The sequence below is a fragment of the Centroberyx gerrardi genome, chromosome 24 (assembly GCF_048128805.1).
Source record: "Centroberyx gerrardi isolate f3 chromosome 24, fCenGer3.hap1.cur.20231027, whole genome shotgun sequence".
Classification (NCBI taxonomy): domain Eukaryota; kingdom Metazoa; phylum Chordata; class Actinopteri; order Beryciformes; family Berycidae; genus Centroberyx; species Centroberyx gerrardi.
The window spans coordinates 3,189,191-3,216,732 of NC_136020.1; the positions used below are offsets into that span (position 1 = coordinate 3,189,191).

A 27,542-nucleotide genomic window follows, 5' to 3' on the forward strand; every position below is an offset into this window, starting at 1 on the left:
GTTAACCAATAATGTCCGTCTGAATACTACTATGGTACAATGGGAAAAAACAAATGCATAAAAGACAACTTGAGATGAATGGAAGTGGGGCTATTTGTTATTAAAAGCACTATGAAGTGACAGGGCTTGGTTGTTGAACTACTAACTGACTGGTCTGCTATATTAGTCTCATTTCTACAGTCTTTTCTTCAAAGCAGTTAAGTGCAGGGGAAGTGCAGATCTTGAATGTGACAGTTGTGATTCTATATTTTGTGCACATGGCTTAGTGTTGCTAACAAATCAGCAAGGTGTCCTGCACACAGAGCAGTAGCTGTTACATGTGGCGAGACTAAAGAGACGTGAAAAGGAAAAATCCACCTGAAAACAGTTAACAGTGAATGTAACTTGCATTCCTGGGTCCATTTTGTTGTTTGGTGTATTTTTCTTATTCCTGCAGATATATTTCCAGCAGCCACAATGGAGTTTGATAACAGAAAAAGTTTCATCAATCTAAAACATCAATGTTAAACAGTGATACAGGGAGAAATCCATTGTAGTAGAGGCAGAGAGACCAATTTCTCCAACCACAATAGCCTCAATAGACCAGAATGCAATGCAGCCACAAGACATGTTTTTTTGCATAAGGGGCGTGGCCACGATCATAGACACTGTTCATGAACTAGTTGGCTAGCTAGTTGTATTTATGTCCACACAACCACCTTTGACTGAAAGCAAATTCATGCCCCTTCCCTGGGGATTGTTAAAAGGCATTCTGGGAAATGTAGGAAATCACCAACTGAAGCAGACAAGGCGGGTTGAGGGAAAGTGGACACACCAAAAAAGTTAATTACGACGCTTCATCACAAAATAACTGCTGGAATGCACTAGACATCACAGATTGATATCTAACAGTGGAAGAGGATCTGAGAGGGGATTTTTCCTTTGACTTGACATGTATAGCAACACAGCACAAAGTGGGGTCACAACATCTGTAGGTTTTTAAGAACAAAAGGCCTGACAAAAGCATCTGTACACAGTTGACAAAAGTTCAATTGGAGTTGCCTTGTTCACATCTGCACACCAATAAGGGAAACATCAGACACAACTGAAGAGTAAAGCAAGTACTTACAAAAAGCAGATGGCATTTAAGTCTCATCTAGCACTGATTGATTTCACTTCAGAATAGATAACGTTGACAATTCTTTACGGGGCTGCTGTTTGACAGGTACTTCACAGTATTGCTCGCAATTAGCGTTGCATAATCAAATTTTTCAATCTCCTGAATTGTCACAAATGCTTCAATATAAAATGCATCTAGCTGGTTTACTTCTATACACGGGCAATGTTTACATGAGCTGTACATGAAGGTTCCTATTCACCGATTATTTGCACCCGTTTTCAGATGGGAATGAAGATTTTAAAAAAAAAAGTTAAACCTAGGAACTTTATTTACATTTAACATCTTATTCTCTTATTTACATTTTGTTCCTCCATTTATGTTCATTTCCATCTGAAAGAAAACAGCTGTTAGCCTGCACCAATGCAAACAATCAGTCATCCTAAAAAAAAAAAAAATGTTTTCCAGTTAATGGAATACTAAATATGAAACGACTAATGATCATCTCTTCAACTTTAGCACTAAACCACCGAATAGAAGCGGTGTAGCTCAAAAATGAGTTCTCTACACCAAATCAGGTAACAAAATATTGTAATGGCTGAAACGATACCAATAATATTTGCTTGCAAGTCTAGAGAACTGAGAGGGAAATTGTAGGTTGCCAGTCTCATGACATGCAGACAGACTGTGGGAAAGACCATAGAGGTATGCAGTACAACCGGGAAGGCAAATGCACAATGAACCGGAGCCATAAGCACTTAAGATTCCCATGTAATTCACTTCAAACTAAAACAATCCTCAAGCATCCATTCTTCAACATAAAAAAAAAAAACCCTCAATGCCACATATTCAATAAAAATGATACAATTCAGCCCTTATTTTTTTTTTTTTTAAACAAATCCATTCATGTGGCAGCAAACAATGTCCACACACTCATATGAAAAGTCTAATATATATTTTTTGAAATGTCTAACTGTAATGGTTCGACTAATAAAGCTATGCTTCACAAATCCTAACAAGAGGCCGAGTCATTTTAGCTAATTAGAGAGGAACTCAACCCCAAACCCAAATGTGTGTAAAGCCTGACATTTAGTGGTATAAGCATGCTAATGAAATGGCCATCTGCTATTGGCTGATCTTTGGTACCAGGTGATGTCATCTTCTATAGAGTGTAACAGGCAATGACATCACCTGGCACCAAAAACCAGCAAATAGCAGATAGCCATTTCATTAGCATGCTTATACCATTAAATATCAGGCTTTACTCAGATTTGGATTTGGGTTTTAGTTACTCTTTAACGTTTTGGGATAGGCAGCGCCAAACTCGGGCTTCAATCCTTCCCGTGGATCTGTGTTTACTCTAAAAAGCCCTTTCCACAAGCCGCCTCCTTTCATTTCATAGACTTCTCTCCGTCTTGTCGAGTGGTCACACCAGTCAAACACCAAGCCCGCATGGAGAGCACGTCTCTTAGGCTTCGGCCACTGGAGGGATTTGGCCGCCCGTCCTCTCCAGCGCCGACCTCTTTTACCTCTTTCCGGTCCATTTTCCCCAACAGACTGGGCTTTTGTTATGCAATTACTTTTTAAGTGCAAAAGCAGCTCCTATGCTAAGTCCCATTTTTGTTGCAAGTGGCACGGACAAACCGCTTCCTCTTTGAAGTGTCCTTTCGATCCCAATGAACTTCCAAGTTGGTATTTCTTTCCTACAGCTTGGCTCGATGAAAGAATGCCTGTACAGACAGATGGAAGGAGGAGAATCTCATCAGGAAAAACTTTACTTAAGAAGCATGGATAACGAGCAAGTCTCATGCTTGAGGTCCGTCAATGATCAGCTCATACCTTCATGTAGCTTTTCAGGACTTTGACATCTGGCTGCTGAAGCACTTGACACAGCTCCTGTTGAATCAAGCATCAAACAAATTTACAGGGTATCTGCAGGTTTCTGAAAGCCAAATTTAAGACTTAAGACCTTTTTAATGTGACATGAAATTGGACTTAAAGGGGCAATATTTAAGCACAAAATAGCACAAAATGAGCATAACTGTGGGTGACTGAATGATGGAAGACGGTGCTTAAAGCGAGCAGGCAGCATCGCAACAGAATTTAGCTATGGGTCAAATTTAATTTGACCAATTGGAAGTGCAGTAATGTAATAAAACATTACAAAATCAAACGAACACTACTGCTTGTCCCATTCACATCTTTTAGTCAAATAACACATTGCATTTGTCTTGCTTTCCAACTGCCTCAACTAGATATCACTGAATCAGTCAATACCTCCGTCTAATTTTATAATTACATCAAAATGAAACTGCATTACATGGTGAAGAAAACTAGGACCTCTAATTACTGTATTTAAGACATTTTAATGCTTTTAAAATTTCATGATGAAATTAAGACTTAGATCATTTAAGACTTTTTCCTGTAGATACCCTGGTTTTAAAGTTATCCCAATTAAGTTCTACAGCAGAATAAAGCCGGGGACAAAGTTGTCTAAACGGCGATCGTCTTACCTGTGTGATTTCCGGTGACACTTGAAGTGATGGTAGGTACTCTTGTTGCAAGAACTGAATAAACTCTGGCCCCTGCAAGTGAAAAAGGTTTTAAAACTATAAAAAAATAACAACAAACTCTAGTATTAAGAAATTTGTCCATATATCAGATACGAAAATACGTCATCAAGTAAGACGTACCCTTTTGAGATGAATTATTTTCAATGTGAGAGCGCACTCCGACAGCGTCTGAAAAACAGAGGGGGTTGTGTTTAATACTGTGTAACATCTAAGTTGTACACTATGTTTCACGCCGGTATAGAGACTTACCAGAACTGTCTGAGCGTCTGTGAGGTCAAAGGTTGGTTTGAGAGGAGCCAAGAAGCATGCAGGAACGATGTTTTTGTAGATGAAGTCAGGGAACCCCACCATTCCATCTTTACCTCCTGGAGGATTCATCAAATCAAGCAATCAATCAAAGCTGTAGTATTTACTGTACTCATTCCCTCCTGATACACAATAAATTCCCACTAAAAACCAGATTCCCTTACCCCACAGTTCCACCAGTTTGGAGAGGATGATGAAACAGGTTTTCTGAGCAATGGGGTCAGGAAAGTCCACCGCTCCCTGGATGATGGTGAACACGACCCGCTCGATGTTCTCCGCCCCTGGGAAATGAGATAGGATCCAATAAATTTCACTTTGGTGGGATGGTAACAAGTCCTCATGGTCAACGATTCGGTGTGTGGCCTCAACAAACATCCAAACGTTCAGTGCATGCCGAAATTTTAGAAATGCTAAAGCAGATTATGGACAAAAAAATCTGTTCCGTCATTTTCCACTGACAGAGATTCAGACCATAGTAAGTCAGTAGAGCTTACCCTGGTTTGCCATCACTTCGTTCATGCCGCTGCTGGCGATGGTTTGGATGAAGCAGAAGTAACTCCTCCGCAGCATCTGTTTCTCCAAGGCGGCGGCCTGGTCGTTGTCCTCGGCGGGCCGGGCCAGCACCTCGAAAATGGCCAGCACCAGAGGCATGAAGACCTGCTGCAGGAACGGAGACACCTGCCGCTGCCGAAGCAACACGGACAAAACTGTTGGTTATCTGACTTTGGTCCTGTTTGGTCGATAGCAACATGATGGTATGTAGTTCTTCTACATCTGTCATCTAAACCCTTGTCATCTAAACACTTGCCTGCAAATAAATAGGATAAGTAGGATAAATAGGATCACAGTACACAATTTTGATGCCAATTCTACACCCGATTGGAATCTGGGCTTGTCAGGGATTTTAATTTTCCAACTTTGTTTTTTTTTGACAGCAAACTAATTTGTTTTTTTGTTCTTTACCAAAGGTCCTACTATAATACAAATGCAAACAAAGACATTTTCATTTAGAAATTGTATTTGTCTAGTTTAACATCATTTTCACGTTGCTTGCCAACTTATTGATGTTCAGAGTATTTCTCTGCTTTCCAAAAGGCCATGAGTTACCTTGAACTTGGCGGTGATCTGGCTGATGAGGGGGATGAACTCCTGCAGGTCCTTGGCCTCGCAGTCCTTCAGCATGTGTTCTGAGGCCGCAGGGATGAAGGGCAGCACCTCCTCCTCCAGGCAGATGATCATACGGTGCAGGAAGGAGCGAACGGAGCTCCGCAGCGCCCCCCTCTGGACCGGGCAGCTCAGCGCCGGCAGGAAGGCCTGGAGACAGTCTCTGTACACCTCGGTGCAGCCGCACTGCTTCACCGTCTGCTTGTTGCTGAAGGCCTTGCTGGTCCGACTGGAAACAGGATGAGAGCAAAAGATGAGCTGTGTTGACGTGTTATACTATGATTTGAAACTATGTAGCATATCTTTATGTTGTGGTAGTGCATGATTCTCTGCATTATTTTTATGGATTAGGAGGCATTTGAGGCAAAAACTGATTTTAGTATTTCCAGTTCTCTTTATTACACAAATTAAATGTAAGAATGCAGATTTCTGTGTGCAGTGGTACACTGAAATAACTTGCACTTACATGAAAACACACACACAGAAAATGCACAGCTCTTTGTGACATGAACACACACTAGTTTTCAGATTTAACCACAGGCTTTTGGAAAACATGACTGGTGTTTAGTCAGGTATGGGATAAATTCATCATATTGCATGTTAATACCGAACGTCAAAACGCACAGATAACGTTACTTTTGAGTTCATGTGAGTCCTTTTTGCTTTTAAATCTGAAATGTGTCCAAACATCTGTCTTTAGTTTACTTGGTGCTATTTAATGGCACCTGCCATTCTTATTGACAGTAGTTTGGTCAAGTGGGGCCTCCATACTTCTTGAAGCTGCAGTGAACTGATTAGGGCTGCCCCCTAATAGTCGACCAAATGTTAGTCGATGAGAAGAGTCTTAGTTGACCAAGTTTTCATTGGTCAGTTAGTCGCAGGAAGAAAAAAAAAACAACAACCCTCAAACTCCATTCGGGAGCTGCGCCTTGTCGTTAAAAAGATATTAGACCAGGGCTGCCAACTTTGGGTACCTGGCTGGAGTGAGATTTTGATGCCATCAAACTACAAAGCAATATTGTGTGTTTTTTTTTGGGTGAACCACAGTGTATTTCACCGGTGTTTCTGACTGCGAGAAGCCGTGACTTGGGTGTGTTTTTTCCCGTGAACCAGAGTGTATTTCACCGGTGTTTCTGACCACGAGTACTTGGGTGTGTTTTTAAAAAATATATATATTTAAATAATTAAATTAATATAGTAAACGTGCGACGACTAGTCGACTAATGGCTTGAACTAACGACTACTAGTCGACTAGGAAAATCTTTGGTCGGGGGCAGCCCTAGAACTGATCAATAAAATGATCTACAGGAGTGGAGGTCTTTATCAGTATTGATATCAGAGTTTGCAGAACACTATAAACTGTGTACCTCTCTGGGAGTGATGGTGACCAAACAATGCAGCGTTCGATAAAACAGCATGAAAACCCTAGACTGGAGCAACCACCTTACCTTGCGAAGCCCACAGCGTGGCTCAGGCAGTCGGCGAGGGCGGCCTGCCCCTCCTCCTCCGTCTCCTGAGACAGTTTGGCGAGCAAGAGGCGGAAGGCGTCCATCAGAGGGGTCAGCAGGCTCCTCATCAGGGCTTGCTTCCTCTCCGCGGGACTCTCCCCGTTCACTATCAGCACTCCTGCCGTCTCAAACATGAACAGCTGGTCGTCGCTGGTCAACAGTGCTGGGAAACCATTTTCCTGGCAATCGGAGAGGGATTTGGACGAATGAGATCAACATTGGGTCCCCAACAAAATGAGGAAACGTTTAATTTTACTATGATGGCCCTGTCTGTGGCCCTAATGTGGGTCTCTTTGAGGGTCCCTGATTTAAAAAAAATAATAATAAATTGGTGAAGTCTGAGCAGATTGGAGATCTGCACAAGGACTGAATTATAGCATTATGGTCCAGAATGTTGATACTTACAGGAGGAGCGAGTTCAAGCAGGTCCTGGATCCTGCTGAGGATGTCCTCAATAAAGGCATTCATGTGCTTGCTGTCAACAGAGAGCATCGTTAGAATCGACATCAACACAGTCCAGCACTGAGTCAGTCTCTGGGTGGATTCTACACAACTGCCGAACAAAACGAATGTAACTAAAGGCAAATATGTGGCGGTAGAGTTGAGGCTTATCGGGAGATGCAACATTCCAGATGTATCAGAACAACTATTTAGCGGTTACCATTCCAAGAATCTTAAATGGTGTAAGTTATGCGAGGTGTCTGCATGTGCCTGTGTTGTGTGTTGTATTTTCAGAGGCCTGGGCTAGACTTACTGCAGGGTTTTGACGAATCTAGAGAAGAGGTAAGCCACCCTGCTCCTGACCTTAGGGCTGCTATGCCTCAGTCCTCTTTGGTCCAGAAACGCCATCTACACACAGGGGGAATGACAGTAAAAATAACAATATGCTTTAGACACATTAGCATCTTATTTGCTTCATTCACATGACAGCCATATTTGATTTATGGCATACTCGGGGTGGGAAACCCAACTCTGAAGACCGTAAAGCAGATGGAAATGGGGGAAATTCAACTGAAAACCACTGGATTACAGCAGCTGGATGAAAGGGAGCATCCACGCTAATGTTAGCAGTCAGCTACTTCATGTTATTATTGTAATATTCATCTCCAAACCAACTAGACTGAATTCTTATTAGCAGCCTTCTGTAGCACATCAGTAATACACTAACATAAGTGGCAGTTCTTTGTCAAATCGTCAAACTGTTTATATTAGCTGTGTCTGCTAGCTAACATTAGCGTTAGGTTACTTTAGCTCGTTAAAACTAGCTTTCGGCTACAACTTACACAATTCGACAAGGTTGGCTTGGAGATAAATATAAAATAGCTGACTGATAGCATTAGCTAGCGTTATCTTCAGTCCAGTTGCTGTATATTTTACATTTTTTGTCGAAAGACAGGCTGGCTTTCTGTTTCCATCTGCTTTGCTGTCGTCCAGATAGGGTTTCCCAATCCTAGTATGGCACAAATCAAATATGGCTGCCATGCGAATAAAGCAAATTGGTGTGTTATGACGCCTTACAAGAACATCTATTGGAGATGTGTTTAGAAGTATAAATGTAGACTTAGTTTCTTATACCTACTAAATAGAAACTCACCAAAACATTTGGAATGTGCTGGGGCTCCACAATGAAGAATTTGTCATATCGAACGACTGTCTCAAAGAACTCCAGAGACACTGAGGTGTGTTGGTATCCACTGACCCCACAGGAGACCAGCTGAACATTAAAACAAAAAAAAACATGATGTAAGCCTACAACTGTTTCTAAGCAATGCGTAGACACACAGATGTCCCCATGTCCAAAATTTAAGGCAGTGTTTATGTTTTTGCTCGTGTTTATGTTTTATTAACCTTTCAGCATTATTACAGGTTCATAAAGATAATTGTCATTAAAAACACTGAATTATTTTGCTGTTACAATAAAACATCAATACTAAGTAGACTAAAAAATTTAAAATGTTGCAATTATCTAAGCTAAAATCTAATATCTCATATCTCAAGTCTAAAATCCACTGTCATTTAGGAGTCTGCACATATAGGGGATTGGTGATCTCCTGTATCTCTCAGTTCGACATCTTGGGATGGCCAGTTTGTTTGAGTTCCTTCTCTGACGACCTGTAAGCTCCTCCCTGAGGGGGGGAAGCCAGTCTCTGAAGTTGGACTTTAACAGCTTTCTGGCAAAGCCAAGACACAGTTGAGTGCGTCTCTCTGATAAGAGTGCACAATGCAAGAGTGCAGAGAGCCTCTGGGTACCCTGAGTAGTACCCTCAGTAGTGACCAACTGACAGCTTGAACACAGACATCTTAACCTCTTAAGCAACTGACTACTGTAAAATTGCTGTATACAACACTGCATCTTAGTGAATGAAGGCTGGATTTGATGCGCTTTTGCTTTACGTGATGACAATCTGATCACCCAGGACGTATATTCCTGGCAGGAGCATCCTGGGTAATCGGACTGTAATCTAGAAAAGCAAAAACACATCAAATCCAGGTGTATATTTGCCCAATTTTACAAGCACAAATATGAAAGAAAGGGGTGTGACCAGCAAGGTAGAGAAATCCAATTTCAATGCCTATACAGGGGATCCACAGGTTCCAGAAGGCCAAATTTAAGACTTAAGTCTCAGCATAATGGGGATCGGAGATGCATGTTAATGGCAAGTTAAGTTTGGTGTGACTGACCGTCCTCATCATGTCCTGCAGGGCGCTGGTCTTGGCTGTATCTCCAGAGAAGTGAGCACCATGAGAGGCAGGCAGGGCCTCACCCAGCATGTAGAGCAGTCTGATGGCCACCTCCACCTCCATGAACGGAGCCGTCTGCCAGTTCCTGACAAACACACACACAACCGGGTTCAGCAGTGAATGAAGGGTGCTGCATGTAGCATTTCTAAATATCGACATAATTTGTCAAATTATTTAAAAATGGGATCGGGTCCCATCAGTGTTGTCAACCTCTGATATGATGATATGATTACATGATATTTACTGCAGAATTGATCAATACTACACTGGTTGTCTATGGAAAGCCCTTAACCTAAATTGATTCGAATACATTTTGATTCAATGCCACACAAGTATGCACGAATGTTACTATTCTCATACTATCATCATCATCCTCCTGGGTTTCAATGGAGAGTTTTAGTGTCCCATCATGGTCCAAATGCTGTCTTAGGTTTTCCACCCTCACAAGAGTAAAATTCTGGCGGAAACACTGAATACTCATCACTTTTTGGATATTGAGTATCAGCTATCAGTAGCTGTAATTGAAATATATAAGAATCCACCATGGGTCAAACCATAGTTTCATTTATCTACTCTTGTCATAGTAATCCTTAGACCAGTGGTTTTCAGTCATGTCCCATTGTGGCTCAAGAGTCTGCAGGTTTTTATTCCAACCAAACACTACAGCAGCTGATTTCACTGATTAGTCCTCCCAATTTCTGGTTGCTGAGCTGCTGCAGACTCTTAAGCATCGATGGTACGTAACTGAGAACCACTGCCTTATACTCCTTTTTATTTTCATAAGCAGGGTCTTACTGCATGGTGTTGGTGAAGACTCTGCGTACGGCTTCCAGCAGCAGCTCAGGAGAGACCTGAGCCAGGCGGTCCAGCAGCATCTTCAACTGCTTCCTATACTCCACGAACATTGCCTCATCCTCCCCCTAACAAACACATCAAGAGGGTCTTTTAGCATTTTATCCTCTCCCAACGGCTCAGTGCAATGTAGGCAATGAAGAGCAGTACTCACTTCATTTTCGAAATTGTACTCATCGTCGTATGTGAGTTTCTTCATGACAGCGAGCATGATTGCCTGTTGTGAAAAGGTAGCACGTTAGTTTTTTTCATCTGCAACACATAAAAATGTATTTGACATTACTGTTTACACTAAAATCTCACCTCTATATTTGTTTTCTGCTGGTCTGTCAGTTGGGGAAGCTAGAGATACAACAGAAAACATGTCATGAATACAAATTTATGTGAATAAATAAATAGTTATAACTTCAGGTCAAAAGAAGTTGTGAGCCAAATATGCGATTATGGAGTAGCTCCTGAAGACCAAATCTACACCTTGTTTCTGTCATAATACTGTTTTTTTCTTTGCCACTCCTAAACTGCATGCTATTAGGGCAATATGACCCCTTTGAACTGAAAAAACGCAATCCTTTTAAAATAGTACCAGGGTTCCCACCATGGCCCCAATGTAAAATTCCATGACTCTTCCATAACTATGTCAGAGAATTTCCATGACATCAAAATTGTCTTCCTTCCTGGTTTGATGCATTTTTTTCAGTTCTAAGGAAGTGACAAGTCTGGTTTCCACTAAAATTGTAAATTGTAATTTAATTTATTTATTTTTAATCATTTTAATATTGTTTGTTCATTAATATGTATGTATCTATGTATATATCATGTATATGTTTATATTTTTATAATATTGGATATTTGTAAGTATGCATACATAATTTTTTTTTTCTTTTTCGCTTTTTTTACTTTTATAAAATGTTGAAAACTCAATAAACATATTGTTTGAAAAAAAAAAAAAAAGTAAATTGTAAAATACATTCGGCTACATTCCATGATATTCCAGGAATTCCGTGGCCTGTGGGAACCCTGTGGTACTTTAACAGTCTCCTGAGTTCCTAGGTACAGAACTGACCTGTTTCAGGACGTGCAGGTACTCGTAACAGAAGCCCACGATGTTGGCCGAGATGTCGTCGTCCTCGTGCACCAGCAGCTGCAGCAGCAGCGGCACCTTGGCCTCGACCGCCTGCAGCGTGTCGGCCGCAACCTTCACATTGCCCCCCTTGGCCAGCTTGGTCCAGCTCAGCACGAGACTCTGGCCCATCCCGTTCACCAGCCGAGAGAACTTGGCCAGGAAGTCCACATCCTCCTCCTGACACGGGAGGAAGACAAAAAGATTTATATTTGCCAACCAGGAAGTGAGGATAAGCAGGAAAAGCACATGTGACCTTTTAACTTCTACCCTCTTTGTGTGAAAATGAACATGTGGCTCTAAAGTAAACCTGGGCCTCTTGTTTCTCTCTTATCTTCAATGACCTATAATGGCTGCTGGCAAAACCAACCACAACCCAGTGTTTGTATAAAGTCCTTTAAATCCAATACAGCAAGGTATCTGCTGGTTTCAGAAAGCCAAATTTAATACTTTTTAAGACCTTTTTAATGCTACCTAGAACTGAATTTAATAACCAAAATAAAGAAACAAAGCTAGCAAAAAAAATAAAATAAATGGGCAGTATAAGAAAAAGGATAACAGGTAATGAATTGTTAAGGGACATGAAATCCAATTGTGCCCAGTATAGCAGATACTGGACACATAATTTTAATGCTTCATATGGCCTTAAATTTAGATCATTTAAGATTTTTTTAGGGCACGTCAGCAGACAGGATGAAACCTATTTGTATTGTATGTTTATCAGTCCAAATTAACTTTTCATGTTACTATACATGAATAAAATCTATCAAAGATCATGAATAAAGTCACAATCCAGCAGGGTGAAGTAATACCTGTTCCACATTGAAGAAGCCAGCAGACTGCAGCACTTGGCACAGAGACTCCACCAGCTTGGTTTTATCCACGGGGTCCATGCCCTTGTTGACTATTTCAAACAGGCAGTCGCAGGCCTCCTCTCTCAGCTCCTCCACCGACATCTGACTCAGCAGCAGGTTCACAAACCTGCCGACACAGGACAAAACGATCTACTGATGACTTCAACACAACTCATTTATCTGCGACGTATGAAGATTGCCACATGTGATATGAATGAAACACAAAATGCATATGAACTTGATGATTGTTCTGGATCTTGTGACTTAGCATTCTGCAATTAGCCTTTCAAGTTTGGGAATTAAAGCTGCATTATTTCGCAAGTTGCCAGCCCCAAATGGCAGCAAGAGGTAACTGTTTGAATTTTGAGTATACCCAGAAATCTTGTAACGCGACGTCAGCTAATTGCACACACACTGCACTTGGCTGTGTATACTCGGTTTGTCTTGTTTATTGCCATTTAAATTAATTGTAGCCTATTTAAAAAACACGTTTACCCATTTGTCCAGAACACTTTACTGTAAACATAATTACAAAATAGGTGTTTATTGTTTCTTGCTCTATGGTACAGAAGTTTACATTTACATTACAACTGTGTTTTGAAATGACATTACTACAAGAATAACCTTCTTTCACTTAATTTCTTTTTGCATACTTATGTGGACTGATCCAGGCACGCTGCCATTTTATACTATTTTATATGCGAGTTAATACTCCAAATTTATCAAGAGTGAAGCAAGTGGCGTTAGGAATCGTGCTGATATACAGAAAACTATCTACGTGAGTGGGCGTCGTTGTTACATGTGACGACTTTTCCGGCTCAGTCTGTTTTACTTCCCCCTAAACGCTCAGATCTCTCAGATGTCTTGTTGAGTCACTCTGCCCGACAAAATCAAACAGTTTGTGTCGGGCGTGCCCCTCATAGCCCCGACTAGCCCATATTCAAATTGGCGTTTAAAAAAAATCACCTAGTGTGACCTATGCTTAAGTTATTGCCCATGGTTGCATTCCTGCCTTCGCCAAGGAAAGGCTCCATCGGCTTCATCACCACACTCAGACAGTGGTTGCCGCTCTGGTCGCCAGGTGTGTCTGCCCAAATATGGAAAGCATTCAGCATGGATTTTGTTTCCATGTCTGCAGCTAACTAAAACTTGATGCCAAACCGGTTTGTTTGGTGGTTTGGTGAATGGGGATCAAGATTTTACTGGGAATAATTATCTAATGTTTTGTTTTGCACCGGCTTGTAACATGAGATGGTGTTTTTCACAAAGCTGTCCCAAATATGTGAAATTAATGTTAATTTGTCAGTCAGTTGACACACGCCTCTCTCTAGTCTAAATGCAAAACTTAGCTTAGTGGCATGGTGTCTCAGGAACAGTACAGTCCCTGATGTGATGGATGACTCTCTACTGCAAACCAAATCTACCTACGGGTACGAATAAAGTAACCTGAACCTGAACCTGTGTCAACATGCCAAGTGCACAAGGAAAACTGTTGAGTCTCCAGGCAATTTTTATTTTTGCTTAATGAGTACGCCCTGCTGTCTCTGTTAGCATATTACGCAAAGGCAGTCTACCAGGTTGTGCACGGACTGTCTGTTCAAGGCAAACAGTGCCATCCAGTGCCATGTTCTGTCTCCCCATGGCCATAGGAATTGCAGGTGTTGACTTTGCCATGGTGTTGTCTAGTCAATTCAAGTTACTCTAAGATGTATCTGAAACATTATTTCAAGGGGGTTATGAAGCCTAATCTTCCCTAATCTTCCCTAAGCCTAATCTATAATCATTCACTGCCACACTGAAGTCTTAATTTTCTTTGTCACACTTCTGTTCTACAGGCAAATGAGCATTCATATGTGTGAAATTTTATCAATAGAGGTTTTATGGTGTTTGCTGTATAAGTGAATAAATGTGGTGACCATTTAGTTGCTGAATAGGGTGCTGGAAGATGTTGGGGAGAGACTTTCACCCCTGGGTACCGATGCACTGCATTGCACTGTTCAGTGGCTAAAGACACTATTTTGTGTGGAGAAAATTAAAAGTCATGGAAGTATGAGTATATTTACAATGCTGGTGAAAAGTCGTTTTTAAATCCTAATGGGCCTTGGCCTTTCTAGCATTAGCACCTAATGATTCATAGGCAGAATCAAAGTTACATCATGCAAGCCCAGTCCACCCTTCAAAGTTTATGAACACAAAAACTATAACATATCTGTGGTGTGTGGCAAAACAAAAAGCAGCAATGCCATCAGTTGCAAGATTAATCAAACAAATCCTAAACAATGTATGTGCAAATTTCTGGTGATATTTTTACAAATGGTTCACATGTCAGCGGCATTTGAATGTTTGGGAGAATGCTTCAAGGAAATTTGAAATAATGCAAGAGGCCTACTATCACTCATCATAGTTTATGCTAAAGTGTTAGCATGGAGCCTACTATCACTCAACATAGTGTATGTTAAAGCGTTATCATGGAGCCCGCTATGACTCAACATAGTGTATGCTAAAGCGTTATCATGGAGCCCGCTATCACTCAACATAGTGTATGCTAAAGAGTTAGCATGGAGCCTACTGTCACTCAACATAGTGTATGCTAAAGCGTTAGCATGGAGCCCGCTATCACTCAACATAGTGTATGCTAAAGCGTTAGCATGGAGCCTACTGTCACTCAACATAGTGTATGCTAAAGCGTTAGCATGAAGTACCAGAGCCAACGATCTACCGGGAACACATGCATCATTTTGGTGTCTATATTCCCATTACTTAACAGGTAAGTTGATCAACGGGACAATCTCCCAAAAACGTGGTGTATTCTTTGTATTCTGTGTCAGTTGGATCCCTCGCCAGCTCATTCCCCATGTCTTTGTGTCAAGTCACTGACCGGTCGTTGGCAATGAGGTTGAGGTCGATCCATGACACGTAGGCCCCCACCACCTCCAGACACTGGCAGGTGAGCTCCGGATGAGACTGCTGGTAGGCCTGCAGGATCTGGAACCAGGACTCCACCAGATTGGGAATGCACTGCTCCCGCATGGTGTCTTTGATCAAGGTGTTCCTGCGGGTCTCCTGGGGGAAGGAAGGGTAGAGTCAGTCAACTCTGGAGCAGCTAGTTTATCATTTACAAGTTCACTGTACGCTACTTTAAAAACCACAAAAAATGGTTTCCACTATGGTTTCATCTAATGCAATGCAATGAATGTGTGAAACAAGTGGGAAAATATATCCTATCATATTCCTTTAAAGTGACCCATTTGTAAAATTCCCCAACTTCGCCAGAGAATTTAACTAATTCCCTGACTTTCCCTGTCTGGAATAAACTTCTCCAAATTCCATGATATTCCAGAAATTCCAGGACCAGCGGGGGGAGCCTGGAAAGAGGAAGAGGGTTCCTTGCCTCAGGTGAGTGGAGGATGTCCCGGTCGACCACCTCGGCGTCAATGGCCATGAGTGTTCGCAGGTAGACGTCCACGCCATGAGGGTTCAGACCCACCAGGGACAGGATGTCAAAGAAGAACTTGGGCCAAAGGGTCACGTACTCCATGACAAAAGTCAGGGCGAACACCTGGGCCGCCTTGTTCCGGATGAAGGGCTTCTCAGGCTGGGCGTTCATCAGCTAGAAGTCGAAGGAGATAGGATGACACTGAAATGAACAGGTCTGCAAAAGAGCTACTCTGTTCTAAATTACATCAACTTAAAAAGGTGCTGTGTGTCACATTTTTATAATCATCAATATATCATTGCCAAATTTATTTAGATACCTTTGTAGAATTACCATAAACAAATGAGACCATGGTCAAGCCGATTGGTAGCCTCTATCTCACCAGTGGTATCGTTTCTCAAAATTACGACCACATTTCCCATAAACCCTGTTGCTTTCTGTCACCGAGAGGATCTTTGCTTCTTCGGTCAAATGTTTTCTAAATTTAAGAGATTAAACATGTTGCAAGTGATTTTTTCCATCGGCCATTGCCATAAACTCTGAAAGCTTTAGCTCCATTTGCACGGGAAAACCACACCCTCTTCCTGCTTTGTGCGGTAAAGCAATCCAGAAGACTTCCATCTAAAGCCGACCAGGTGGCTCGCAATGTAAAATGCAGTGTAGAGGCTGGTAGAGGCTGCCAATCTTCTCAGCAATTGTCTTGTTTGTTTACAGCAATTTTACTAAACTCTCAAAATTAATGTTCTCATGATCTATTGAGGTCTAAATGATACACAAAGCACCTTTAAGTATGTGCACACAAAAAGCTCATCACTGACAGCCAAATGTGAAGATATATAGTTGTAAATTGATTGCTATAATATAATTAAAAAAAACATATACAGCTACCTGACACTGGAGCCATTTCATCAGAGTCTCTCTGATGAGCTGCTGCTGAACAGCACTTAGGCCAGCATGTCTGTAACAGAACGAATAACACACTTCTTGTCCATTCAGGTAAAACAAGGTAAACTTAAAAATATTTCTGCTTCTACACAAAATATGCAGTTTGCTGTCAGGGAAAACCAGCTCCTTTATACTTTATTGCTTACCTGTACTTAATCTGATGCTCCAGGACTTGGAAGCAAAAGAACTTCACATGGTCATCACTAAAATAAATGAACAGCAACAGTTCCATATGTTCAAACACGTTTGAAGCATAGACACAAGCAAATGTACACAGATGAAAGCATTTTATAGCATGTCACTTTTTTGCAGATAGGACTGATACAATATGGGTTCTGAGGTATGATCTGAAACTCACTTGTAAATCCCTTTAGCCAGGGCCTCTGCACATACTTCCCAAGCATCCTGAGACTCCTTGAGCTGCTCAAAATATGCCATGGCCTGAGGACAAGACACAAGGAGGAAAACAAAAGAAATAAAGAGAGGATCAAGGAAGGAAACATACCAGGTTCATTTCACTTCACCACATTCTGCAGACAGCAACACAACTCCCAATGAAGGGAGACAAAACCAGGAGACACAGTTGCTGAGAATTTTGTGCTGAGGGCTTGTGGGTAAAACTGATCTATAACTTATATCAAACAGTTGTTCATGGTCTATTATGTATATGCCAATTCTGTTGATTAACCTAAAAACTTGAACTGTCTGTCAACAAAGACCCACACTGAATAAAAATGGAGAGGTTGGCCCTACTTTAATACCTGTAGAGATGATTTAAGATGACTTGAATCAAATAAAAATGTACAAAACTAATAGTGAACCTGAAATGCAGCACATGTGAAACGAGTAGCAATATAGAAAATGTCATTATTATTCATGCATCCAGTCCGATATGAATCAAAGCCCATACTCATTTACAAAATTAGCACAAGTTCAGATCGCTCACAAAAGTTTCCAAATAATACTTTAGAAATCAGTGTGATATTTTGAAAAGGCTGGTTCAAAGTTAAAGTGGAGCAAGGTTTGATCAAAAACTGTCAATAAATACTCTGTTCCATACTGTATGTTCTCTCTGAAAATAGAATAAGGGAGACAACGCAGAGTTACAGTACAAAGGGCCTTTAATTTCACTATTACTTATCATTTAGCTGGTCCATAGCTAACAAATCTGTGTGATGTTGATGAAAAAGTCTTTCATATGGTAGACCTGGTTTCCTGGATCTTTCCTAGCCTCAACATGTGCCATTCTCTCACATCAAACTCTGCTGTCATATCTGTTGCCTTGCTTATCCCCAAATATAGCTTGCAAAACATGACTTAAGATCCGTTACCACATCATAAGTCCACTGGTAAATTTAGCATACATATGATCCACTGTTTTAATCTATATTCAACGTGTAGAAATGGCTTACCTGAAAATCCTATAATTTTCTTCCACCAAAATATACCATGTGGGGCAGAGGCAGGCAGTGGGAAGCAATTTTAAAAGTTTACATTTTATTGAAATCAGTGCTTCTTGGTTGATCAGATGTATGCCAGATTTATCAGTGGACCCTAATAATTTGGAAAAGGTCTTGACTTCGGCTCTGCGAGATGTGCATGTTTGCCACTAAGCAAGGCAACAGAAACAGTCAAATTCTGCGACTGGAGTTTAACACAATGTTCTCTCCCATATGAAGAGAGAATGGCTTGAACTTAAGTGACACTGCTGAGTGTAAAGCAACCGATGACAATCAGTGAAGCTGATCAACCAGACACATAGAAAGACACAGACTCTTACCCGCTGCCTGTAACGGGCATCGGCATTGGGGTTGAGCCCTAGCAGGGCCTGCTCATCCATGACTGCAGCAACAGACTGGCAGGCCATTCGTGGGTTAGCTTGTCTCCAATGTAGGTTCACTCCTCTCTGCTACCATCAAGCAGATTCCATACATCTAGCAAATCAAGCATGAGGAAGGAAAAAATTGACATGACATATACTGACAGAGTGTTCATACTAAGGACTGCAATAAACATTGCATTTATTTTATTTTAACAATATTGTTCAAAGAGGCCAACACATTCACACAAGCTCCTGTTGAGACTATGATAGTATGCTGACATCTGATAAATATGGCTAGGTAGTGGCCTACTGTACAGTGGAGTGTGTATACAGGTGAGATGACTGGAAAACAATGGGAGCAGCACTGCTTTGAACCGATGAATACCTGACGTGCCTCAAATATGCCGAATTAACACTACAATGGTGTTTGTTGTGGGAGGGCCAAGTTCAGCTGGCCTCAGTGGAAAGGATGAACAATACAGCCTGACAGACTAGCTATCAGTCAGTCTACATGATGCAACGCAGCGTCAATAATTTAGCCACGATGCCCGATTCATAACTATTAGCTAAGCGGTAACTTCTGCCACACTTTGAACAAAATAGCTCTTCCATAACACGTAATTTGTTAAACAACAGGCACGGGTGACGTTGTGTACGGTGAAACATGCTAACCAGGCCACTCCTCAAAAAGTTGACACTGCAATGCTAACTTAGCTGTATAGCAAAATAGCTGACTGCTGCTAACTCGCTGGCAAGCTAACGTTAGCCAACTAGCTTATGAGCTGCCTTGCTGAGGTAATCCTGTTACTCTGCTCATTATCAAAGCCCAATAATCGCCGACAAGCATATGCTTTTGACTTACAGTGATACTGACAGTCTAGTAAAAGTAAATGTTTAAGTTAAAAGCCGTTATTGTAGTTTATTATTGTTTATTATGGCTCCGTACCGGCTGCTTTTACTCGCGCATCATCGGCACGCTTGCCTCTCTCAATCACATCATCGTTGTAAAAAATCTCACTAAAACAAACTCTGCTGCCCCTTTTCCCTGATGAACACTGCAGAAATACAAAGGCGTACAACACATTCTCAAAAGCTCACCTTAATGAACAACTTAATCACATTTTTCGCTCTCGTCAACTCATTACGGAGCCGTTGCGAATTCTCCAGAAATCAGTTGTATGTCGGTTGGATCCACACGGGAGAACGGTGCGGCGTGTCCACTCAGCGGAAGTATCCGGGTCACAACCACAGGAAGGACTTCACATTTTGGAGAAAAAATACGTCATGCATTTTATTTATGATATGAGGATAAATTGTGTCTCGTTTGTGGTGAATACTCGTCAAAAAACAATTTGTGAGGCATGGAAAAATCTTCCGTGATTATTAACATTTGAAATGAAAAATTGTTTAGTTCCTCTTGACTGAAAATGTACATTGAAATAGGAACGTTGTCTTATATTATCGTGTTATATTATAATTACGTATTATAAGTAGGTTGTTTGAATTTCAACGCGTTTTAAGGCTCTTAATTCTAGGCCAACCATAGTAATAACCCATTTGATCCCGCCTCCTCTGTACTTGACGTCCCGATTCTCCGCCCTTCTACTTCCTCTTTTACTGTGGCAGTCTGCGAGAGGCACCATGAAGGCGTCTGGGACAGTACGTAAAACTGTTTATTTATCACTCTGCGCCGATGGAAGACGACCAATTTAAGCATATTTGATAACATAAAGTTATGTTACTTTGATTTATGCATTAATGTAGCGTTAAAGTGTGTTCTGGACTGATAATTTGAGCCTTTGTCATCCCGATGCTTTGCGGCTACAACATGGCGTCCACTTTACCATGTGGACGACAGTAGTCTGGAATAAGACGGTGTATGGCAGTATGAGAGTCTTGTGTAGAATGACATATCGTGAGTCGCAACTATAAGGCAACAGTCGCCTCGAAAAAACGTTTTTTCCTAAAATGCCTTGAATTGTCCATTTAATACTCCTGTATGGTTAGCGGCGTTAGGCTTTTAGCTATCAAATAAGCTAACGTTAGCCGCCGGTGTTGTGCGAAAATGTGTTTCCTTTGGCGGTGTGTTCTCGCCTTAATTTCACACCAGGGGTGGAAAATAACAATCACTTAAATTTGCGTGGAGTGTTTCCCTACCACTGGCATTTCAAACGATTGGCCAACGCTGTTAAAACATTTCACGGTTTTATATTGACATATATATATATCAAAGTAGCTTACTTTGCTGCCACGCAATGCACGAAGATCACGCTTGGCCAATGACTGCGTTTACATGGACTTGAGTATCCCGGTTTTGATCATATTCGGGATATGGCGTTTACATGGAACACAGAGAAATCTGGTTAACGTATTCATATCCCCGTATACATGATAGATACTAGTATCCCGGTTACTGATTACTGCATGCTATTTGCGCAGGCGCCTGTGACGTTTACAACACAAACCGGCAATTTTGAAATCGTTAATCTGATATTCCTCTAACTGTTAACCTTAAATAAATTTGACTGGCTATTGAAAATGAGACCACTTTGGATTATAGCGGCCATAAGCTATATTTAGTATTTTCCACCGTGACCTGACTTGCTCCACTGTAGGTGTTGGGAAACCGGCATCCCAGTAGCACACATTAGACAAAACGAGGACACACCACCGATGGAAATACATTTTTAGGGGATACCAATTCTTCCACATCACCAGTACTCTAAGAACGAGCTACTCGTTTCTTGAGAGTCACAGTCGCCAACAGACTGACTTTGCATGCACCCAAACCCAACGGTCATATCAAATAAATGGTATGGCTTTGTCTGGTGTGCTAATAGAAATTGAATCTTGTCGCCTTTCTCTGATGCTGCAGTGCCTTTGAAAGTGAATTCAAGGTTCAACAAGTTACTCTTGTCACTGAATGTACATGAGCTTGTGTAATGCACATTGTTTTTAACATCTCTCTTGTTTTTGTACAGCTTAGGGAGTACAAAGTAGTTGGGCGTCTGCTGCCCTCTGCCAAGAACCCTGCTCCTCCTCTGTATCGTATGAGGATCTTCGCCCCCAACCATGTAGTGGCCAAGTCCCGCTTCTGGTACTTTGTCTCCCAGCTGAGGAAGATGAAGAAGGCCTCTGGAGAGACCGTCTACTGCGGCCTGGTGAGTGTCTGAAGCAGGGAGATGTGAAGATGACATGGCACTGTCAGTCATGTGCTCCTCGTCTTTAGAAATATGCACATCCCTAGTCTGGAGGAGTCAAAATTTAAGCCTCTATACAGTTATTAAATGTTTTATTTTTCCTCCATGCAATGACAGGTTTCATTGTGCTGCATGTCCACTCTTAGATTAATAGTCTTAGATTAATACAGAACAGGGTTTACTCTCTTAACAATTAATTTTTTAAACTGCCCATTTATAGTTTCAGAACTTAGATGAGTTATGTTCAATAAGAAATAGGCTGCCAGCTTTGTCTTTTATTTTGGTTTTTAAATTGCTTTTAAATTCAAATCCTTCAAGTTTTTCACGTCTTAAATTTGGCTCTCTGAAACCTGCAGAGTATTCTGTTTAATAACAGAAGCTTATGGGGATGCTGTTTGTTTTGGTTTTTTAAAATCATCGGATTCAGTCACTTTTTTTATTTCTCCGATGTCATAATTCTGATATAGTCATAACAAAATCAGCCAAATAATATGGTTTGACAAATAATGGTCAGAAAGCTCATCTTAACAGATTTTAGATGCCATGAGAAAGCTTGATCTCAAATCTTTGAGACGTGAATGTGCAGCTGTAGAATATTGTGTAGTTGTATTTTGCCTCTAATCACTTCCTTCTAACTAATGGACGACCTTGTTCGTTGCCCTCATCAGGTTCATGAGAAGACCCCGCTGAAGGTGAAGAACTTTGGCATCTGGCTGCGTTACGACTCCCGTAGCGGCACCCACAACATGTACAGAGAGTACAGGGACCTGACCACCTCTGGAGCCGTCACACAGTGCTGTGAGTATCCCTGCAGGGCAGATCCACCAGCTTGATTTGTACAAGACTAGAGCTTTACATGAGATGATAGTCAGCTTTCATTGGCTCACATGCTGATGGAAATGAAGTGGAGGTTCAACGTGGAACTAGTTCTGACTGCACTTTATCATGATGCAGCCTTGGTTTGCTTCTAAATTGTTTTGGACTCCTACAAAGTAACTCCTACATACAACTGTGGATGAGGCAGGTGTGAACAGTTGGTTGGCGGCTGGTTGAGACTGGGACCAGCCCCAGTACCGGTGCCATTCTGTTAGGAGAGAATATCAGGCTCAACTTCATCCAAGACACTGTCAATATGTGTCAGACATACTATATACAGTTAAATTGCCTATAGTCCTCTGCTTTAGGCTCAAGACTGAATACAGATATTCTAGTTGATTTTGCACATTAATCAGTGTTTTGATTGTTGCTGTGTTTTACTTCAGATCGGGATATGGGAGCCCGCCATCGTGCCCGCGCCCACTCCATCCAGATCATGAAAGTGCAGGTCATTGCTGCTAACAAGTGTCGCAGACCTGCCATCAAGCAGTTCCACGTAAGTGTCTACCCACACTGTACCCTTACATGAAGTGAGCGTTAGTGTTGATTACAGCCATGTCTAATGGAAGGCATTGTTTCCCAATCTGTGCAGTTTGATTGGATTGTTGCTTCCTTTTGGTTGCACAGTCTGTTTCTTGTAACTTAGCGGGTCTCTCTCTGGACTGCCGCTACATTTGTCAGCTCCAGTTTAAAAACCCGCCAGACAAAAGCCAGATTCCTCTTCCAGATTTCTAGCTTCCCATCTTCAAACCTGGCGGTTTTGAAACTGGCGACAAGCAATTTGCAACTGGGGGTTTTCTGCAGATCTGACATTAGTTTTCAAATGTCTACACTGGTTGAAACTTGTTCTCTGCAATTAAACTGAACATTTTGTATTTGATTCTTCCTACAGGACTCCAAGATCAAGTTCCCTCTGCCCCACAGGGTCCTGCGTCGCCAGCACAAACCCCGCTTCACCACCAAGAGACCAAACACCTTCTTCTAAAGGAATTCTCTTTTTTCATATTGTGCGGGAAAATAAAACTCCTATGGTAGAAAAACTGTTGTCTCATTTTGACTTATTTCTGAGTTGCCTGTCAATTAATCCTTGGGTCTAGCACAGAAACAAATTTTACTTGGTATGAACAGTGTGTGTTCTGGCTTGTGTACTCAGTCATGTACCAGTATAATATCGGCAGAATCAATGCAGTGTGGAGACTAGGCTCATTTTGTACTACTTTAGAGAGCAGAACAGCAAATAAGCAATTTATTGTCATGTCTGTGAAACACACAGGCCTGTCTCGGCAATGAAAATGCCTCTTTTTGGTAGTTTATTTTATGATGAGCATTTTATAACAAAAGTAGGACAGAAATAGGGGCAAAACAAGAACATGTAGAAAAAGACCACATTACAAAGCATTAGTGCACCCACAATGTGGCAGTGAAAGAAAGCTTTCAGTAATAATACTTTTGGGAGACAACCAGAGATCTCAAATGGGGAAGATGCGGGGGAAAAATGGTCCACCTGCTGCTTTTGTTTCTAGTTAACAAGATGTCACCTAGATTACCTTCATAACATGAATCTTTATGGGACGGTTGTAACAAAACACAAACCACTTTGCAAAGGCCAGAAATGCCAGACAAGTTTAATACAGGGCTGCAGAAGAATAAATCACACAACGGGAATAAAAATGGTTAAAAAAAGACTAAATGAGTTTTATAGAGTGATTTAAAAGATCTGAAGTCTTCAACTTGATTGCTACTGAATTGTAGTTGTTGCAGAGTCTGACCTCATGGTGGCAGTCTTCCCTAAGGCATGAAGGCAAAGCTGTGTGTTAACGTTATTGAGCATCCAACAATAAGCTGTATGCTGGCATTTTGACTGTTCTTTTACCAATTTGGACCATTCTGTACTGTCAAGTGTACAAAAGGTACACTTGAGAATAGTATACATAGGCTTTTACTTATACTTTTAATGAATTTAGAGCCCAGTTAAATAATGAATTTAATGAATAGGCCTTTTTATACTTTTGCAAAGGGTAAGAATAGTATACTTAGGCTTACTTGTACTTTTGATACTAGAAGTATACATTAATAAACTTAAAAGTCGTCCAATTAAGTCACAAAAAGTTTGAATATACCTTAGTACACTTAGTACACTGTGAGTCAACCTCAAGTATACTAGAAGTATACAGATATAAACTTAAAGTTAACTGAAAGTAGCCTACAAGTACACTTATGAACTAAATATTGGGCCAATTAAGTCCCAACAAGCAACAAAATAGTACACTTACAAGTAAACTAATAGTTTACCGAAGTCAGTGCAAGTCAGTGTATACTTTAAAAAATACACTTCAAGTTTACAAATTTTTGGAAGGGATACATTGTAGGTTTCACTGGAACTCTAAATAATTGATGACAGGCTGAATCGGAGGTGGCAGAAAGTGGGCTTCTTAACATTACTGGCAATGGTGAGAGGCCTTCCCTTCCCCTCGCTTCTGAGTTTCTATGTATTCTTGTGCTGTAACAGAAATGTCAAAAGTGTCCATAAAGAACCAGACCACTGTGGTGAAATGTGAGAAACCATATAGCAGCTTCAATACACATCCGCCCATTTCACAGTTTCACACTGATTTGCATCCAGGTATTCTGTACATACACATGTTTTTGTTGAAAGAACATCAAGTTTTTAGGAGATTGGCCCATTGGCATTAAATGTTGAGAGCACAGACACCAAAATCATCCATGTCTCTGGTAAATCGTTGGTTCCAGTCCTCCTGACACTTTAACATACACTATGTTGAGTGATTTAGGCTCCATGCTAACACTTTAGCATATTCATAAATAAAAAAAATGAAATATCATCACCTCAGTATAGTTAATGTAGCCAGGTTTATTTTCTATTTTTAAGTGTTAGCATCGAGCACCAGAGCCAATCTACTGCAGACACATGGATGGTTTTGGTGTCCATGTTCTCATCACTTAATGGCCCCAATAAACTCCCAAAAACTCTGTGTATTCCATTAATATTATTTCAACGGTATGTTTTGGAAGCTGCTACAGTAGCATGCCATATGTTTTATGTAAATCAGCAGAAAAGTTTGACGCATATACTTTGATTCAAATAAATCTTAATCATAAAGATGTTGCATATTTAGCACAGGGTTGGATTTGGGTTGGACACTGCCCAAGTGAGACAACATGGGTTTATACTGTAGTCTTGGCATGATATATTGAACCGGAAGCTCATTAGAATATGAAGTTCGGCTCTTTATTAGGCAGCATGCTGAGAGAGGGCTGGTGTTAAAGTGCATGTACAAGTGGTGGTAGTAGAGATGGGTGGGAGGTACATGGGTGTGTATGAAGGAGAGAGAGCAGTGGGTGGCTGGAGAAAAGACCTCACTAGGCGATGGAAAACATTCTTTTGAATGAGTCACAGTTATAAACATGTAAAATCATTAAGGATACCAAAAAAAATAAAATGTCTCATAATAAGCTGACTTCACCAAGGTATGTAAAATACACTCCAAACATAACATAACAAAAATGGGACTCAAAATGGCAATTCTGGAGGTATAAGCAGCTAGAAGAGAGATGGTTAATTAAATTCTAATATGCAGGCACATGTTTATGAGTCGGATCCAACGATTACTGCTCGCTTAGTAGCAACATTTTCCATTATTTGTGAGCAAGTCTTAAAGCACACTTCTGACAGGAAACAGGTTATAGGTTCAGAAATCAATTCCATACAAAGGAGCTCAGTGTATATTACACATTTTTATTGGCGGAATTAAAACATTGTTTGGAATACATTTAAATGTTCTCAAGTTTTCAGGCTTTCTGACTATGGTTCACAGTGAGTTGTGCTTCCCAATGGAACTCATTGTGGAGCTGGTAGCCAAGAACTTAGAGGTCATTAAATATAATTGGCTATGCTTTCGAATAGACATGAATGGTTGAAATAGACTCCCCTCTGCAGATGAAATAGTTTCATGAAACAAAGGGGTGCTGATGGTTCTCACACAGAAAGCTAGACAAAAATTATACTTTTATGTTTAGCGTGTATAAAGCAGTATTTGAGCATGTCAGATACAATTCATTTCAAGGTTGGTACAATAGTAATCGCCTCGCAGTGTGAAAGAATAAAGATTTCATCAGGAGGTCATTGGGTACCATGAGTCTTGGTGCTGAACATCAAAACCAGCCATAGTGCCATACCATACAGCCATATATAACAAAACGTCATGGCCAGCAGTAGCCAAGATGTGAGAGAAGTGGCCACCAGTAGACTGTGGTTGTACTGGGTCATTTCCAGGTGTGAACCTATGTAACTGTATGAACATGAAGCAAGGCATCAATGAAAAAGAGCATGCGCACATTGCAAGCCTTCCATGCATAAATAAAGATACATAAAAAACAGCAAAGTAAATCAACAAGAGTTCCAAAAAAGATCTAAGCTCAGTTGGAGGGAAATCTTTCATCCGTGAAACGTACGCACTGCTTAATAAAAAAGAATTACTGTCATTCCCATGTGGCCAGCCTCTCGTTAAGAATATTAGACCTCACAAGTGACACTACAATCCCATGCTGTAAATCCCACAAAGCAAATCAACACCCTGAGTGATTAATGTACAAGTGGTTGAGTAATGTGCTTATTAGGGTTAGACCAATGTATTGGTTTGCCGATTTCTTGGGGAAACACTGAATCCTTGTAATTCTTCGGCATGAAAATGGTCAAATGTAAGGATATTAAATTGCAGCACAAAACATCAGCTATTGGCGACTTAGGTCAGAAAATATCAGCATCGGTATTGGCCTACAAAAGCTCATATTGGTCAAACCCTAGTGCTTATGATTTACCCAAAGTAGCTGCAGATGAATCAGGGAGAAATATCATTGTATGACCTTCCTGTGATGTGTTCAAGCAGTGATTTAACAGTGATTTGTCAGACATTGGACAGAAAGACGTCCTTTCCTCATCAAGACCATGGCTTTCTGCAGAGGGTTTTCATGGAGTCCTGTATGCACTTTGTACTTCCTTCACACAGAGGGGAGTCCTAATTCGGGCA

The 27,542-nt window shown here is 40.9% G+C and overlaps 3 protein-coding genes and 1 non-coding gene across 4 annotated transcripts in view; 3 read left to right on the forward strand and 1 right to left on the reverse strand.

The window, feature by feature from the left end:
* Positions 1 to 27,542, forward strand: part of c4h11orf98 (chromosome 4 C11orf98 homolog) — a 289,475-nt gene that overhangs the window by 72,307 nt on the left and 189,626 nt on the right. The gene's annotated exons all lie outside the window — the stretch shown is intronic.
* Positions 2,263 to 19,609, reverse strand: xpot (exportin, tRNA (nuclear export receptor for tRNAs)). The gene is made up of 25 exons (XM_071915772.2): positions 19,517 to 19,609; positions 18,377 to 18,530; positions 16,955 to 17,037; positions 16,743 to 16,799; positions 16,540 to 16,609; positions 15,607 to 15,825; positions 15,094 to 15,278; positions 12,174 to 12,342; positions 11,305 to 11,541; positions 10,545 to 10,583; positions 10,396 to 10,458; positions 10,185 to 10,309; positions 9,330 to 9,474; positions 8,242 to 8,361; positions 7,402 to 7,496; positions 7,053 to 7,122; positions 6,588 to 6,826; positions 5,083 to 5,368; positions 4,470 to 4,659; positions 4,140 to 4,256; positions 3,919 to 4,034; positions 3,790 to 3,837; positions 3,610 to 3,681; positions 2,936 to 2,992; positions 2,263 to 2,826 (listed from the first exon to the last, which is right to left on the reverse strand). The coding sequence occupies exons 2-25, from the start codon at positions 18,461 to 18,463 to the stop codon at positions 2,800 to 2,802; spliced, it is 2,916 nt and encodes a 971-aa protein (XP_071771873.1). The 5' UTR covers positions 18,464 to 18,530; positions 19,517 to 19,609; the 3' UTR covers positions 2,263 to 2,799.
* On the forward strand, positions 20,019 to 23,535 carry rpl18a (ribosomal protein L18a). The gene is made up of 5 exons (XM_071915784.2): positions 20,019 to 20,077; positions 21,400 to 21,579; positions 22,287 to 22,416; positions 22,881 to 22,990; positions 23,387 to 23,535. Exons 1-5 carry the CDS (start codon positions 20,060 to 20,062, stop codon positions 23,477 to 23,479), a joined length of 531 nt encoding a protein of 176 aa, XP_071771885.1. The 5' UTR covers positions 20,019 to 20,059; the 3' UTR covers positions 23,480 to 23,535.
* On the forward strand, positions 21,196 to 21,326 carry LOC139924693 (small nucleolar RNA SNORA68). The gene has a single exon (XR_011785240.1). It is a non-coding gene; the product is annotated as a small nucleolar RNA SNORA68 (small nucleolar RNA).